Source organism: Aquarana catesbeiana, linkage group LG01, assembly GCF_042186555.1.
Source record: "Aquarana catesbeiana isolate 2022-GZ linkage group LG01, ASM4218655v1, whole genome shotgun sequence".
Lineage (NCBI taxonomy): Eukaryota > Metazoa > Chordata > Amphibia > Anura > Ranidae > Aquarana > Aquarana catesbeiana.
This window is the reverse complement of record NC_133324.1, coordinates 391,576,947-391,591,854: the sequence shown is the minus strand read 5'-3', so window position 1 is coordinate 391,591,854 and position 14,908 is coordinate 391,576,947. Positions and strand designations below refer to the sequence as shown.

Below are 14,908 nucleotides of genomic sequence, written 5' to 3'. Positions count from 1 at the left end.
TCCACGTTCTGCCTAGTGACAGGACACCGATCGTCTGCTCCCTGTCATCAGAAGCAGCGATCAGTGTCATGTCACTGCTAGCCCATCCCCCCCACAGTTACAATCACTGCCCAGGACACACTTAACCCCTCCCCGCCCCCTAGTGGTTAACCCCTTCACTGCCAGTGACATTTTTACAGTAATCAATGCAATTTTATAGCATTGATCGCTGTATTAATGCCAATGGTCCCAAAAATTTGTCAAAATTGTCCGATGTGTCCGCAATAATGTCGCAGTCACAATAAAAATCGCTGATCGCCGCCATTACTAGTAAAAAAAAATATTAATAAAAATGCCATAAAACTATCCCCTATTTTGCAGATGCTATAACTTTTGCGCAAACCAATCAATAAACGCTAGGCCACTCCAGAACCTTAATGTGCTTCTTCTTGAGCCCTTTGTTGCCTTGGCCGTGTGTTTTGGGTCATTGCTGGAATACCCATCCACGACCCGTTTTCATTGCCTTGGCTGAGGGAAGGAGGTTCTCACCCAAGATTTGATGGAACATGGCCCCGTCCATAGTCCCTTTCATGCAGTGAAGTTGTCCTGTCCCCTTAGCAGCAAAACACCCCCAAAGCATAATGTTTCCACCTCCATGTTTGACAGTATGGATGGTGTTCTTGGGGTCATAGGCAGCATTCCTCCTCCTCCAAACACGGCGAGTTGAGTTGATACCATAGAGCTTGATTTTGGTTTTATCTGACCTCAACACTTTCACCCAGTTCTCCTCTGAATCATTTAGATGTTCATTAGCAAACTTCAGATGGGCCTGTACATGTGCTTTCTTGAGCAGAGGGGCCTTGTGGGCGCTGCAGGATTATAGTCTTCCATGGCATAGTGTGTTACCAATTGTTATCTTGGTGACTATGGTTCCAGCTACCTTGAGATCATTGACAAGTGTAGTTCTGGGCTGATTCCTCACTGTTTTTATGATCATTGAATCTCCACAAGGTGAGATGTTGCATGGAGCCCCAGACCGAGGGATATTGACAGTTATTTTGTGTTTCTTCCATTTGCGAATAATCGCACCAACTGTTGTCACCGTCTCAACAAGCTGCTTTACGATGGACTTGTAGCCTATTTCAGCCTTGTGTAGGTCTACAATCTTGTCCCTGACATCCTTGGACAGCTCTTTGGTCTTGGACACGGTGGAGAGATTGGAATCCCTCATTAAACTTATAGACTGATTATTTCTTTGTCAGTGGGCAAACGTACAAAATCAGCAGGGGATCAAATACTTTTTTCCCTTACTGTAGTTGGGACAGGGCCATGTTTACCACAGTGTAGCATCCCCTCTTCTTTTGACAACACTCAAAAGAGGAAACCAGTTGCTGGAATTTTTGAATGTTGTCCCATTCTTGCCTGATATAGGATTCTAAATGTTCAACAGTCCTGGGTCTTCTTTGTCGTGTTTTTTTGTATCAAAATTCTCCAAATTTTGTCAATTGGTGAAAAGTTTGGGCTGCAGGCATGCCAAGCGTTTCTACTACGAAACCATGGTGTCATAGAGGCAGTATGTGGTTTCGCATTTTCCTGCAGAAATATGCAAGGCATTCCCTGAAAAAGAAGTCATTTGAATGAGAGAATATTTTGCTCTAAAGCCTGATTATATATTTGACCACTGATGGTGCCTTTCAGGATGTGCAAGCTGCCCATTCCATACGCATGCACCCTCATACCATCAGAGATGCAAGCTTTTGAACTGAGAGTGGATAACAAATCAGAAGGTCCCTCTCCTCTTTAGTCACAAGGACATGGCCCCTATGTCCGCTGTCTGCTTTCTCAGGATAAAAAGAGGGGAGATAAAATTATAACATATAAGTATACCGTATATACTGTATGTCACACAACAACATTTCACCAAACTTGTTGTAACTATTTATTTTCATGCATTCATAGAACTTACATAAGACACAAAAAAATTAAAAAATGTCAAGGTGGTCCAATGGATCAGGCCAGCATCCACTCTGTAGCCAGGAGGTGCACCTCTTGTTTGGGATCTAGGAGAGGAGGAAGCAAGTGCACATTCACTATCTCAAATTTACCAAAGTTTCTATGCATATACAGTACAAAACATATATATTTTTGTGGAGGATATGCAGTGCTTTATATGAATATTTGTATAGGTTTTGCAATTGTCCCATAGTTGTGAAGATTAGGGCAAAAACATTGTTTTTATTGTTTTTATGCTTTATATAAGTTCTATAAATACATGAAAATGCATAGATATAACATGTTTGGTGAAATGTTGTTATGACATATTTATATGTTTATGTGTTACTGAATTAGATCACCTATTTTTCTCCTGAAACTGACAGCCAAACATGTTGAGAAAGTACAGCCACTGCTTATATGAGCTACACTTGTGATGTGGTTCCTTGCAATAAGTAAAATTACTTTACTTCTATATCACAAAGTTGGAATTTGAAAAACGCCCTTTACTTTGCATATATATATTAGGTGACTGAGACACAAAATATATTGTAAAAACCTGTATTTTTTATTCTTAGATAAAGCATGTCTAATAAAACCCTGTTGTTATGACGATCACTACAAAGCCGTTTAATTGACTATTGACACATATTCTATCCTGTAGAATCTTACTTGGTGGGTAACATACTTTTCACTGGGCAATTTTTTTAGGGAGTATTTGATTAACATACAGAGTAGCCCTACAGTATCCAAAAATGGCAATGGCATATTGCTTGAAAGATCAGAATTATATATAGGAACTCTTATTTGGACAGGAGTTAATGTCGAAAATACTAAAATACTTCTCAGTATGTTGTCACAAATGCCTAAAAAGCTAAGTTTCTCTCTTCCTTGTGCACATTCCCATGTATAACTGTACATGATTCATTTTGAACTTCCAAATTCAATTCTCTTAGTGCCTGAAAATAATATCTGCATAAATCATCAGAACATTCATATGTACTTACTGAAATTAATATTTGAATGTACATTTTTCTATTTTAGTGAAATATGCTGTAGACAAACCAGGTTTCTTTGCAGAAAAACTGCATCTTGCAATGAAGGTAAGAATAAGGCTATTTTTATTTTGCTTAAAACTGTCACATTCAATTTCCACAAATTAATGTACATCTATAGAACTTTAGTTCTATAAAAGCATTTTATTAATTGTAAGGTTTATTTAAATTGCTTTGTATAAAATGATCTGCAACAGAAACAATCTAGTAAACCACACAAACACATTGCATTGAAATGGATTTTCTCCCTTTCATTGATATTTGGTCATTGCAGGTTCATTGACATGTACAATGTGCTTTATGAGACCTTACACTTGTAGTGGCAGTATACTGTGGCACCTTCTGTTCAGGAAATGTTACATAGATAGATACACTTATATAGTTAGGACACATCCTTTGAATTCAACTAATAAACAAAAATGATATTAACAACCTTGCTTCTGCAGAACCTTAAACCCACAGCTGATCAAGAGGAAGGCAATAAAACCATTAATCAGCATTGTTTACATTTTTTCTAATAGTGAACGAATTCCTTTCTGAACCTCAAACATAGCCTGGTTCCCTGGATCAGCAATCTAATGTCTTATAATTATTAAAATAGTGGTTGTAAACCTCAGTCATGAAATCTGAACAAAGCAAATATACAGTATATGTAGTGTTTACTTGTCTCTCTCCAAAGCTCTAAGTGTCGTTTCTCTCTGGTGCTTCGTTCCTCTGTTATCAGCATGAGTCACTTTAACCAACACATGAGATTAAATGTGTGATGAGGAGGAGAGCTCAGCACACAGCTTGTCTATTCAGACCATAGTTCTGCTGTGTGTGAAGCGGGTGTGTTCCTTTCTTCAGATCAGCTCTCACACACTCTAACTGCAGCTCTCCACCCCCCTCCTCTGTTATACTGAAAAATGCAGAAGGATTTCATCCAAAATCATCATTTTGAGAGGATGTATAAAATAGAATACTGCAGATAAACAAGTAAAACGTATGTAGAAGGATTTGTTTCATCACTGTATATCACCTGAGGTTATTCACTTCGCTGTGTATATGAGAGGGTTTACAAACACTTTAATAGCCAACAATATTTCTTTATCGTACATCAAGGGACACAGAGCCATAGTAGTTACTATGTGGTTATAGGCCACCTTCAGGTGATGGACATTGGCACACCCTAAGACAGAAAGTCCACTCCCTATATAACCCCTCCCACTACTGGGAGTACCTCAGTTTTTTCGCCAGTGTCTTAGGTGTTGGTCATGAGTAAAGATGTGCTATGCTGTGCTCCACTAGAATATTCCTTGCTGGGGCAGGCTATGCAACCGGATCCATTCAAAGAGTCTTTTTAGGCCGAATTGAATGGTACCCGGGCCTCGTGGTGGAAGAAACATAACACTTCTCTTTTTAGAGAGCTGGACCCCGTGATCCAGTGCTTTGGTTTTTTCAGCCATAACGTTTTCCTGGTGGGGTGCTTTATGGGTCCAGAGTGTGGATCCCCCCATAAATAGGGGCCCCGCTTAATGAAGGTTTTTTAACGGATCCCAACGTGAGGGGTGAAGATTGGGCCTGTTGGTTTTACCGCAGAATCCCTGCAGCGGGAAAGGTAAGTGGAGATTTCTAAGGAATTTAATTTTCTTATGAATTGTCTCCTTTTAAAAGTAAATGTTGTCATGCCTAAAAGTCACCACTGGGGGCTGTATAGAGCATGTACCTTGTCATGCTTTCCTCAGATCACTCTGTATCAGCAGAAGCTGCAGACTTCCCTCCGGTAAGATGTTGGGGGGGATTTTTTTCCAAAACCACCCCCCCACCTGGACAGAAGCTTTCCCCCTCTCCCTGAGAGAGGTGGAAGCCATAACGATCATTCTCCACTGCCTCTGCAGGCAGGTCTGTCAGCTCTCCTCCTCGCCACCCCCCCACACACACATGCCGATCCCGTCGGATCGGAGGCCCATGCTCGTGCTGGAAAATGCTCTTTTTAAAAAAGAGGAGGAGGGCGCGGTGGGAATATGGAGGGGGCGTGGCTTAGCACGGCGTTGGCATGCAGCAACATCCAGTGTGGGAGTACATTTTAAAAGCTCCATTTTGCTGACTGCAGCTGTCAGAGGGACACAAGAGCAAAAAGGGGGCATGTAAGTGGTGACACAGGCATTCCCTTGGCACATTTACTAAAGCACCAGGCTGAGCACTATTAGGAGCGGCAGTTGCTGGACTATTTGCTCAAGCAGTGGGTGCAATTTCTTCTGGTAGTACCTCTGCATGTGTGCATCGGGCTATGGTCAGAAGGGGAGGTAGAATCACCCAAAAAAAGGGCTCAAAAGGGACTCCCTCAAGCTCAAAAAACCCTAAAATCATCTTAATGGCCCCCTGAGAGACCTGAGGTGACTGGGCAGAGTGAGCCATCAGGGCTGTCAAATGTTGCAACTGTTTCCAATACTGCAGCCCCTGTCTGTCTTACTGAAGAGGTTTTTTCCTCAGCCATGACAGGTTTGGAAGAAAGGTTAGCGGCTTTAATCGCATCCCAGTGTGGGACAAAATGCGACAGGTCCCCTTCCATTACCCAGGACCCTCAAACTGAGGAACTGGGGTCGGGAGAAGACGAATTTCTCTCAGGGGACCGTGAAGAGGCTGATGACTCCTTTTCTGAGGGGTCAAATGCAGAAGGATCAGCTGCACAATCTGAAAGATTAATGGTGCAATCTCTTACTGAAATGGTCCGTTCCACATTTATGCTACCCCTAACTGAGTCGGTTGATAATCCCACTTCTTGTTTGGGTTTGCTAAAGCCTCCTCAAGCTGTGCATGCCTTTCCTGTCCATCCATTGCTGGAAAAGCTTATGTATTCTGAGTGGGATCACCCAGATAAACATTTTTTCCCTCCTAAAAAGTTTTCAACACTTTACCTATGGAGGAAAAACTCACTAAAAAGTGGGGGATATCAGCAAATGACACTGCTATATCCTCTGTGAATAAAAGTTTGACTTGTCCGGTAGACAATTCTCAAATGATTAGGGATCCAACAGATAAGAAGTTGGAATTCCTATTTAAAAGCACTTTTTCAATGACAGGTTCAGTGACTCAGCCTGCACTGGCAGCAATTGGTGTATGTCAGTCCTTGAGAGACCAGTTTAAACAGGTGCTCGTTATTTCTGATCAGCAGGCCCAGGATTTAGCCGAGCTACCAGGGGCTTTATGTTTTGCAATAGACGCTATGAGGGATTCTATTCTCCAGGCCTCACACCTTACTCTTGGGCTGGTGCATATGCGTAGAATCGTATGGTTGAAAAATTGATCAGCTGAAGCGCCATGCAAGAAGCTCCTGGCTAGTTTTCTTTTTCACAGTGAATGGCTGTTCGGGGATGATTTGAATAAATACATCCAAAAAATTTCTAGTGTAAAAAGTACCCTTTTACCAGTTAAGAAGAGGAATAAACGTATTTCATTTAAACAAGCTCTTTCTCCAGTGCCAGGGGCATCTGCCTCCAGGCAGTCACGACGGCCTCCGCCGTTAAGTTCAAGAGGTAAACCTCAGGGTCAACCCCAGGGACAAAAGAAGTCCTGGGGGAAGAAACCTACAAGACAAAATACTAAAGCCTCCTTATGAAGGGACGCCCCCGCTCGCTCGAGTGGATGAAGACTTCTACAGTTCTCAAGGGTCTGGCAGGAAGAGTGTCGAGACAGATGGGTGACTTCCTCAATAACTCTAGGGTACAAACTAGAGTTCCGAAAGTTCCCATCTCCTCATTTTCTCAGATCAAACCTTTTCACGGTACCAAAACCAAATGGAGATGTCAGACCCATTCTAGATCTCAAAGATCTAAACCAGTTTCTGAGTATCCACTCTTTTCACATGAAGTCAATCTGATCCTACATCCTACAAGGTGGAGAACTTCTGGCGTCAATCGGCATCAAGGATGCATACCTCCATGTGCCTATTTTTCCCGCTCACCAGAAATATCTACGTTTCGAGGTAGAAAATCATCATTTTCAGTTTGTAGCTCTGCCTTTCGATCTAGCTATTGCATCTCAACTGTTTTTACAAAGGTCCTGGCTCCTCCTCTAGCCAGATTAAGAGCCCAAGGTATAACGATTATAGCTTACCTAGATGATCTGCTCTTGATAGACCAGTCAGTAGCCCGCTTAGACCAAAGTATGGTCATAACAGTCACTTACTTGGAATACCTAGGTTGGATTCTCAACCTAGAGAAATCCTCCTTAAAACCATCAGGGAGATTAGAATACTTGGGTCTGATCATAGATACAGACCAGAAAAGGGTATTCTTGCCCCAGGTGAAGATCAGTGCCATAAAGGAACTGATTCAGGCGGTAGAGGCAAAGAAGAATCCTTCTATTCGATTTTGCATGAGGTTGTTGGGAAAGATGGTGACTTCATTTGAGGCCGTTCCTTATGCTCAGTTTCAATCGAGGCTAAATCGAGGATACTGCAAAACAGTATCCTATTGGCTTGGAACAAGAGGGCCCAAGCTCTAGATTTCCCAATGTGTCTGTCTCCAAGGGTGCGCAGGAAAAACAGATATCAGCCTTTCAGGTTTGGGAGCAGTCCTGGAAGAGGCGACTGTCCAAGGGAAATGGTCCAGATCAGAAATGACCTTACCCATCAACATTCTAGAGATTCGGGCAGCGCGCTTGGCCCTGAGGGCCTGGACGTTAAGGTTACGGAATTGTCCTGTCAGGATCCAATCCGACAATGCCAAGGGGGCACGAGAAGTCGTGTGGCCCAGAGAGAGGTGAATCATATCCTAACTTGGGCAGAAAACAATGTACCTAGCCTATCGGCAGTCTTCATTCCAGGAATAGAAAATTGGCAGGCGGACTACTTGAGTCGCCAGCAGTTGTTCCTGGGAGAATGGTCCCTTCACTCCGATACCTTCCTGACGATATGCTAAAGATGGGGGATCCCAGACGTAGATCTGTTTGCGTCCAGGTTCAACAAAAAGATCAAAAACTTTGTGTCAAGAACAAAGGATCCGATAGCGTGTGGAACAGATGCCTTGGTGTTCCCGTGGAATCAGTTCTCACTGATTTATGCATTCCCTCCTATTCTGCTACTTCCACTACTTCTTCACAGGGTCAAGCAGGAAGGGAAGTCGGTGAATCTTGTGGCCCCAGCGTCGCCCAGAAGATCCTGGTATACAGAGATCATAAGAAAGGCAGTAGGGGACCTGTGGACCCTACCACTACATCCAGACCTTCTCTCGCAAGGTCCGGTATTCTATTCTATCTTACAAACGCTAAATTTAACGGTTTGACTATTGAGACCAACATTCTGAAGAAGAATGGGCTATCAGGTTCAGTGGTATCTACCTTGATGAATGCAAGGAAGTCGGCCTCCAGAATCATATATTATAGAGTCTGGAAGGCATATGTCTCCTGGTGTGAATCCAGGGGTTGGCACCCCAAGAAGTATGTCATAGGTATAATCCTTGACTTTCTGCAGATGGGGTTAGAAATGAAGCTGGCCTTAAATACTGTCAAAGGACAGGTCTCGGCCTTATAGGTATTATTTCAATGACCACTTGCTTTGCATTCTTTGGGTCGTAGCTTTATTCAGGGGGTAACGTGGCTTAATCCTCCGGTTAGATCCCCCCTGAACCCTTGGGACTTGAATTTAGTTCTGTCGGCATTGCAGAAACAGCCTTTTGAGCCAATATGGCATATTCCCTTGGTCATTTTGAAGGTCCTAAAAGAGGACAGTCAGCATCAAAAGCTATTATTTCTAAATGGATTTGGTAAGTAATTGTTCAAGCTTATGATTTGAAGAGGAAGATTCCACCCTCTCAAATCAAAGCGCACTCCACTAGGGCTGTTAGTGCTTCGTGGGCAGTGCATCACCAAGCTTCCATGGCTCAAATCTGCAAGGCCGCAACTTGGTCTTCAGTCCATACATTTACCAGATTCTAACAGGTGGATGTAAAAAGGCATGAGGATATTGCCTTTGGATGTAGTGTACTGCAGGCAGCAGTATAAGTCCTCTAGTTTCATGGTGCCCTACTTTTGTTGTGTCTCGCTCCCCTCAGTTGGCATTGCTCTGTGGCATCCCACATAGTAACTACTATGGCTCTGTGTCCCGTGATGTACGATAAAGAAAATAGGATTTTTATAACAGCTTACCTGTAAAATCATTTTCTTGGAGTACATCACGGGACACAGAGGTCCCTCTCCTCTTCTAATACACGTATATTGCTTTGCTACAAAAACTGAGGTACTCCCAGTAGTGGGAGGGGTTATATAGGGAATGGACTTCCTGTCTTAGGGTGTGCCAGTGTCCATCACCCGAAGGTGGCCTATAACCACATAGTACCACATAGTAACTACTATGGCTCTGTGTCCCGTGATGTACTCCAAGAAAAGGATATTACAGGTAAGCTGTTATAAAAATCCTATTTTGGTGCATTTGGAATCACATCTGGTCTTTTTTCTGAAGCTGTAAAGTTAACTCCTTATCTAGGAATGTTGTGATACCTTGATGATGTTGTCATATATTCCACAAGTTAAACATCAAAAAAAGCTAAATTCCTTTAATTATTAAGGATGCCCTTAGCCTCCTAGGTGGGGTTTGGTATAAGAAAATAATGATGAATCCCCACAAAAAAGAAATGGGTGTGCCCCAAATCCCATATCAGACCATTTAATGGTAAGGGGGCCCACAGAACCCGCCTTCCCTCATGAATGAATGAATGAACGAATAAGAGGTACATAATACACCATGAGGCCATATTTGGTCAGTGAAGTCACACTATACCCAACCCTTTGAATTTGAATCAGAAAAAAAGCTCACTTCTGTGATGGTTGAGGGGAGCAGTAATGACTAGGCCTCTTTCACCAAAGTCCTAGCAATATCCTGCTAGTATTCCAGTCACGCTTTATGAGGTACTCAAATGGCATACACCTAGCAAGGGCATCAATAAATTTTAGTTAGAGCTGCACAGTTTGTTTTTATCTACATACCCCCCTTACCTGCATAGGCAGTTTTTTGGCAACAGTGAACTAACCCTTTAAACTACAAATTACCTCCCCCACATAATGTAAATGAAAAGAGGAGTACTTGTAGTAGAAATCTAGACAGCAGCCTGGGCTACAATGGGGGCTTCCTCTAAAGATACAGGAATTAAATGAGTGCAACCACTCAGGTGCAGGAAGTGAGTTACTGACAGAATTACCAGGTGAAAATAATAGAATAAAAAGCCTAAATAAAAAAACAAATGCAGCCATCACATTGGAGATTTTTTGTATTTTGGGTTTAGACACATTTTACCAAACCTGTTGAGTATGCTATAACCTATGCTTGTTAGCTCCTCCTGGTACGGTTAGCTAAAAATACATCCTTTCTATCAACTAGTGAGCCAAGTCCTGTTCTCTTTACACTCTATTAAAAAGGACCCTTAGCTGTAGAAAATAATTGACTTTATCTTAACTTACACTTGCTATAGTTTCCAACCAACTTTAAACTTTAGGTAAACTTTTGAATGCCAAATACATCTGGAACTCAAAACACAGTTTATTTAATTGAGCTTAAAAGAACAAATTAAAAACCAGAGCAGTACAATGTCACCATGGTGTCACTATTAGTCCAGCTTGGATCAATGTAGCTATGTACAGTATATACCATACCTGGCCTATATAGGAATGTCTGTAATGTGGTAATCACTGAAGTAGATATTGCTACTTCAGTGAATTCCATTTGCTGCAAGCAAGAGCAGTTGCACTTCTGCTTTTTCAGGCGGACATGCTCAGAAGCTATTTGCAGCCCTATGGACAGGCGGAAGTAAATGGATTTGTGATCGTTTACACTCACCTACCTCTGATCAGGTCTGGTAAAAAAATGAAAAAGACTGTGTCCTTTTCCACTTTTCTGGATATAAATGTGATGGACCAGATGTAGCCTGATATAAACAGACAGCGGAGTTTGTTTACATCAGGTCACCCATAGAGCTGTCATGGGGCCAGGCATGTCCACCAAGCACAGATGGAAGGGGCATGAATGTCAAAACTGACATCCATCACAGGTGCCATTTCAGAGAATGCTTTGCATTCTTTAAATGAACGCAAAGCACTCTCTGATTGGACGAGGTGGAGAGTGTGACATTACCACCAGCCTCTCTACTCATTCAATCAGGGAATGCTTTGCAATCATTCAGAAATGTCAAAACATTCTCTGAATAGCACCAGTGTCAAGTGCCTGACCTCCTGTGTTCATTAAAGGAGTTGTAAACTGTCACGGTTTTTCACTTTAATGCATTCTATGCATTAAGGTGAAAAACCTTTTGTGCTGCAGCACCCCCACACCAGACCCCCCTCTTTTTCTTACCTGTACCCAATCATTCCAGCAACGGGGACAAGCACAGCAGCTCCAGTCACTGTCTTAGGTCCTCATTGGATAGATTCATAGCAGCAGGAGCCATTGGCTCCCTCTGCTGTCAATCAAATACAGTGACACGGGAGTCGGGGGTGGGGCTGAGTCCTGCTGTCTGTGTCAATGGATGCAGCAGCAGGACTCGGGTACGCTCCCGCACGAGTGCCCCTATGGAATGCGGCTTTCCGTGGGGGCACTTGAGAACAGGAGAAGCCAAGAGCGCCGTGGGGGGATCCCAGAAAAGGAGGACCGGGGCCACTCTGTGCAAAACCCTTGCACAGAGGAGGTAAGTATAACATGTTTGTTATTTAAAAAAACAAAAAAACTATCACTTTAAGCAGAAGTGCAGCCGCTGGGCAAGCACCCAGAAAAAAGGGGAGACCACTGGAGTAGCAGTGTCTACTTCAGTGATTTCCAGCTTTCAGGAGCATTGGCCAGGTATGGTATATACATTGTTATGCTGTTCCAAGCCTGAACAATGTAACTATGTATAAAATACCTGTGCATGGAATTTGTTTTTAGGAATTTTCAATATTCTGTAAATATTCACTTCAATTGTCCAATCATGTGAAAATCTTCTGTGCTTTTTTTACTGTGAACATTTGCTTTTTAATTCGATAATTAAAATGAATATTCACACAAGTAAAGATTCCTTTATTGAATCAACTTTTGAGTGCCTATGTCTTTGAATAGAAGAGATGATTTTGCTCTCTTTAAAAACTGCAGAATTGCTGCTAATTTTACTACTTAATACAGGTATAAATTCTCATCAGCCTCCAAGGGCAATAAACTTGTTTTCGTTTTTCTTTACATTAGAGCTTTATTTAGGATTTGAAATAGTTGCTGTTTTGGGGCTCCTGAATAATAGTGCATAAATGTATTAATAATAATTAGTATTAATATATTATTGTCATTATTATTTGTTATTATTTTTAGTTTTTAAAAATCATCATCCTCTATAAAACATATGTTACATGAAAAACTAGGCAGTGTGTAAATCAGTCAGCTGATCTGCATGGTTGATCAATGAATACCTATGCCCGCAAAGGAGGTCTAATGTCTCAGAACAGGATTCCACAATCTTTATACCAGGAAACAGCCAAATACCTTGGCACGTTGGGCTCAGTTTGTAATGAAATAGAATTGAACAGAGAGAGAGAGCATATGGAGGCTAAATGCAAAGTGTGGGGCATTTATTAAGGGGTTTTCAGCACACAATAAACAGGAGGAACCAGATTGGAGGAAACAAAGAAAGTGTGGGCAAGAGTTCCAACAGTTCAGAAAATAGAAATACAGGGGTGCCATCTGGTAATCCAATGCCATCAACATTCATCTTCCATGTTCGCATGGCACCAGCAATACCAGCTTTTAAATAACATCAGCAGCTAGCTCCTGGGGAGGACAGACTTTGCCTAGGTAAGTGATGGCATCTGGCATTCCTCCCTGTAAGTGGGAGGACACAAACCTGTTTGGAACAAACACAAACTTATCCCTAGTAAAGACCTTTCACTCACCAAAGTGAACATTCACTGAGCCTAGTAAATCAGGCAAAGCTATGCTTACACCAATCAACCAGTCATGTGTTATATCCTGTCTTTTTTTTTTATTTCCATTACACATAATTTCGTTTTTACCTAATTTATTAACATTTACTAGGCAAATTAACTCACACTGCAACTTGTAAATAAACTAAATAATCTCTAGTCACTAGTGCTTTTTCTATATAAAGCCTGTTAAGTTGTCATGGAAATAATGTACAAATATATGTAGTATGTGATACTTCTACAAATAAGAATAATCATTAGTATTCAATTAATTTAATTTGTTCACAGGGCTTGGGGACTCGTGATAAAGTCCTGAACAGGGTGATAACTTCACATTCCGAAGTTGACATGAAAGCAATTAAAGCTCGATATACACAGATGTATAAAACCTCCCTGCGTGAGGATATTAAGGTATGACTTAGACTTCCTTCCTATTTGGTGGGCTGACCTAGTTCTTTCAGGGTTATCAAATCACTCTTTTGGAATGTTACAAGTAATAAAAGAGTTTTTTTAATCATAATTCTAGCATTGCAGGACAAAGAAAAAGATACATTTTATTGGTAGTCCCACAGGCAGCACACACTCACCTTTCTTTTGGTCCCATACCAATAAATTCAACTGCTATTAGTAAAGAAAAATGTCAGGTACTTATGGGTATGGGGGAGCATGTGGATCTATTTTTTTCTGAAATTGCATTGGGATTATATGTGACCACCTTACATGCAAAATGCAGTTATGGCAATTTTTCTTTAAAGTGGTAGTAAATTCTTTGATCAAAAAATAATAAATTTGGGTCCCCAGGTGGTTTAAGCCATAATGTGCTAGTATGCACCGTATACTAGCACATTAGCACTGTCACCGCTGACAGGGCTTCCATCTTCAACAGGTCTTCCTTCTATGCTTGCAGGTTCTGGTTGTTTGAATGGCCTAGCTGCGGTGAAGTCACTCCCACGCACGAACAGAGGAGTCATCGGCTGTTGTATACAGCTCTGAAGTTATGGCATGCCATCCCTGCAGAGTGCAGTGCGCATATGCCGGTGATGGCACCGGCTGCTTCGGGTATTAATATCTCCTAAACACCGCAGGTTTAAGAGATATTCACTGTACCTATAGGTAAGACTTAGGCCTGTAGGTACAAGTTTAAAATAGAGTTTATTACCACTTTAAAAGAGCCAAATATGTTCCATATATACTGCTACAGAAGAAACTCCTCAATAACATTGATATTTTTTTATATATTTTTTTTTTTAAAAGACAGTATGAAGGCTGATTTGATGATACTGGTTGAGCTGTGTTATTGACCTATTGACTGCATTTAGGTTAAAGTTCTTGTTTAGCTATTTGTATATCTACTGTGATACTAAATGCATGTTTTTCTTTGATTTGTAGGCAGAAACCACTGGAGATTATGAAACTGCTTTGGTTGCACTTATTGGCTATGATAACTAACTTTTTAAGAAACCATGAAACTCTTTGTTGTAGTCCCAAAAGTATCAAAAGCATAATTACATAAATACAAACGGATACATGTTAAATGTGCTTTTAATATTGTCTATTCGTTTTCAATAAGAAAGTGAAGTCCAATTGTAATAAAATTACATGTATTCAAATTTCATATATTAAATGATACATTACCAAAAAATATTTTGGATGGTATTTTCAGTTTTATACTGTTTCATTCATAACAAATCTTCTGTACTAACCAAGATTAGGGATGAGTTTTGGATTCAGCGTACAGTGGATTTGTGGCAAACCTAGGAGGTAAGAGGTTTGCGGATGCATAGTTGAGTGGTTAACAAGGACTTCCTCAATGAGCACACACTGCATGACCTAATAGACTAGGTACTGGAGGCACAGCAGTAGGAGGAAGAGGAGAACTTTCTCAGGGCTATCAGGAACCGAAGCTCACTGCCCTTTATCCCCGCTGACAGGGCTTCCATCTTCACCAGGTCTTCCTTCTATGCTTGCAG

General features: G+C 41.4%; 1 protein-coding gene across 2 annotated transcripts in view; it reads left to right on the top strand.

The window, feature by feature from the left end:
- The window catches only part of LOC141147148 (annexin A1-like), a 48,583-nt gene extending 34,001 nt beyond the window's left edge, over positions 1 to 14,582 (top strand). For both annotated transcript variants that reach the window (XM_073634284.1, XM_073634293.1), the window contains 3 exons: positions 3,016 to 3,074; positions 13,227 to 13,349; positions 14,328 to 14,582. In XM_073634284.1, coding sequence (XP_073490385.1) covers positions 3,016 to 3,074; positions 13,227 to 13,349; positions 14,328 to 14,387 — 242 coding nt within the window. In that variant the 3' untranslated portion in view covers positions 14,388 to 14,582. The remainder of the gene's footprint in view (positions 1 to 3,015; positions 3,075 to 13,226; positions 13,350 to 14,327) is intronic.
- Positions 14,583 to 14,908: the final 326 nt, after the last annotated feature.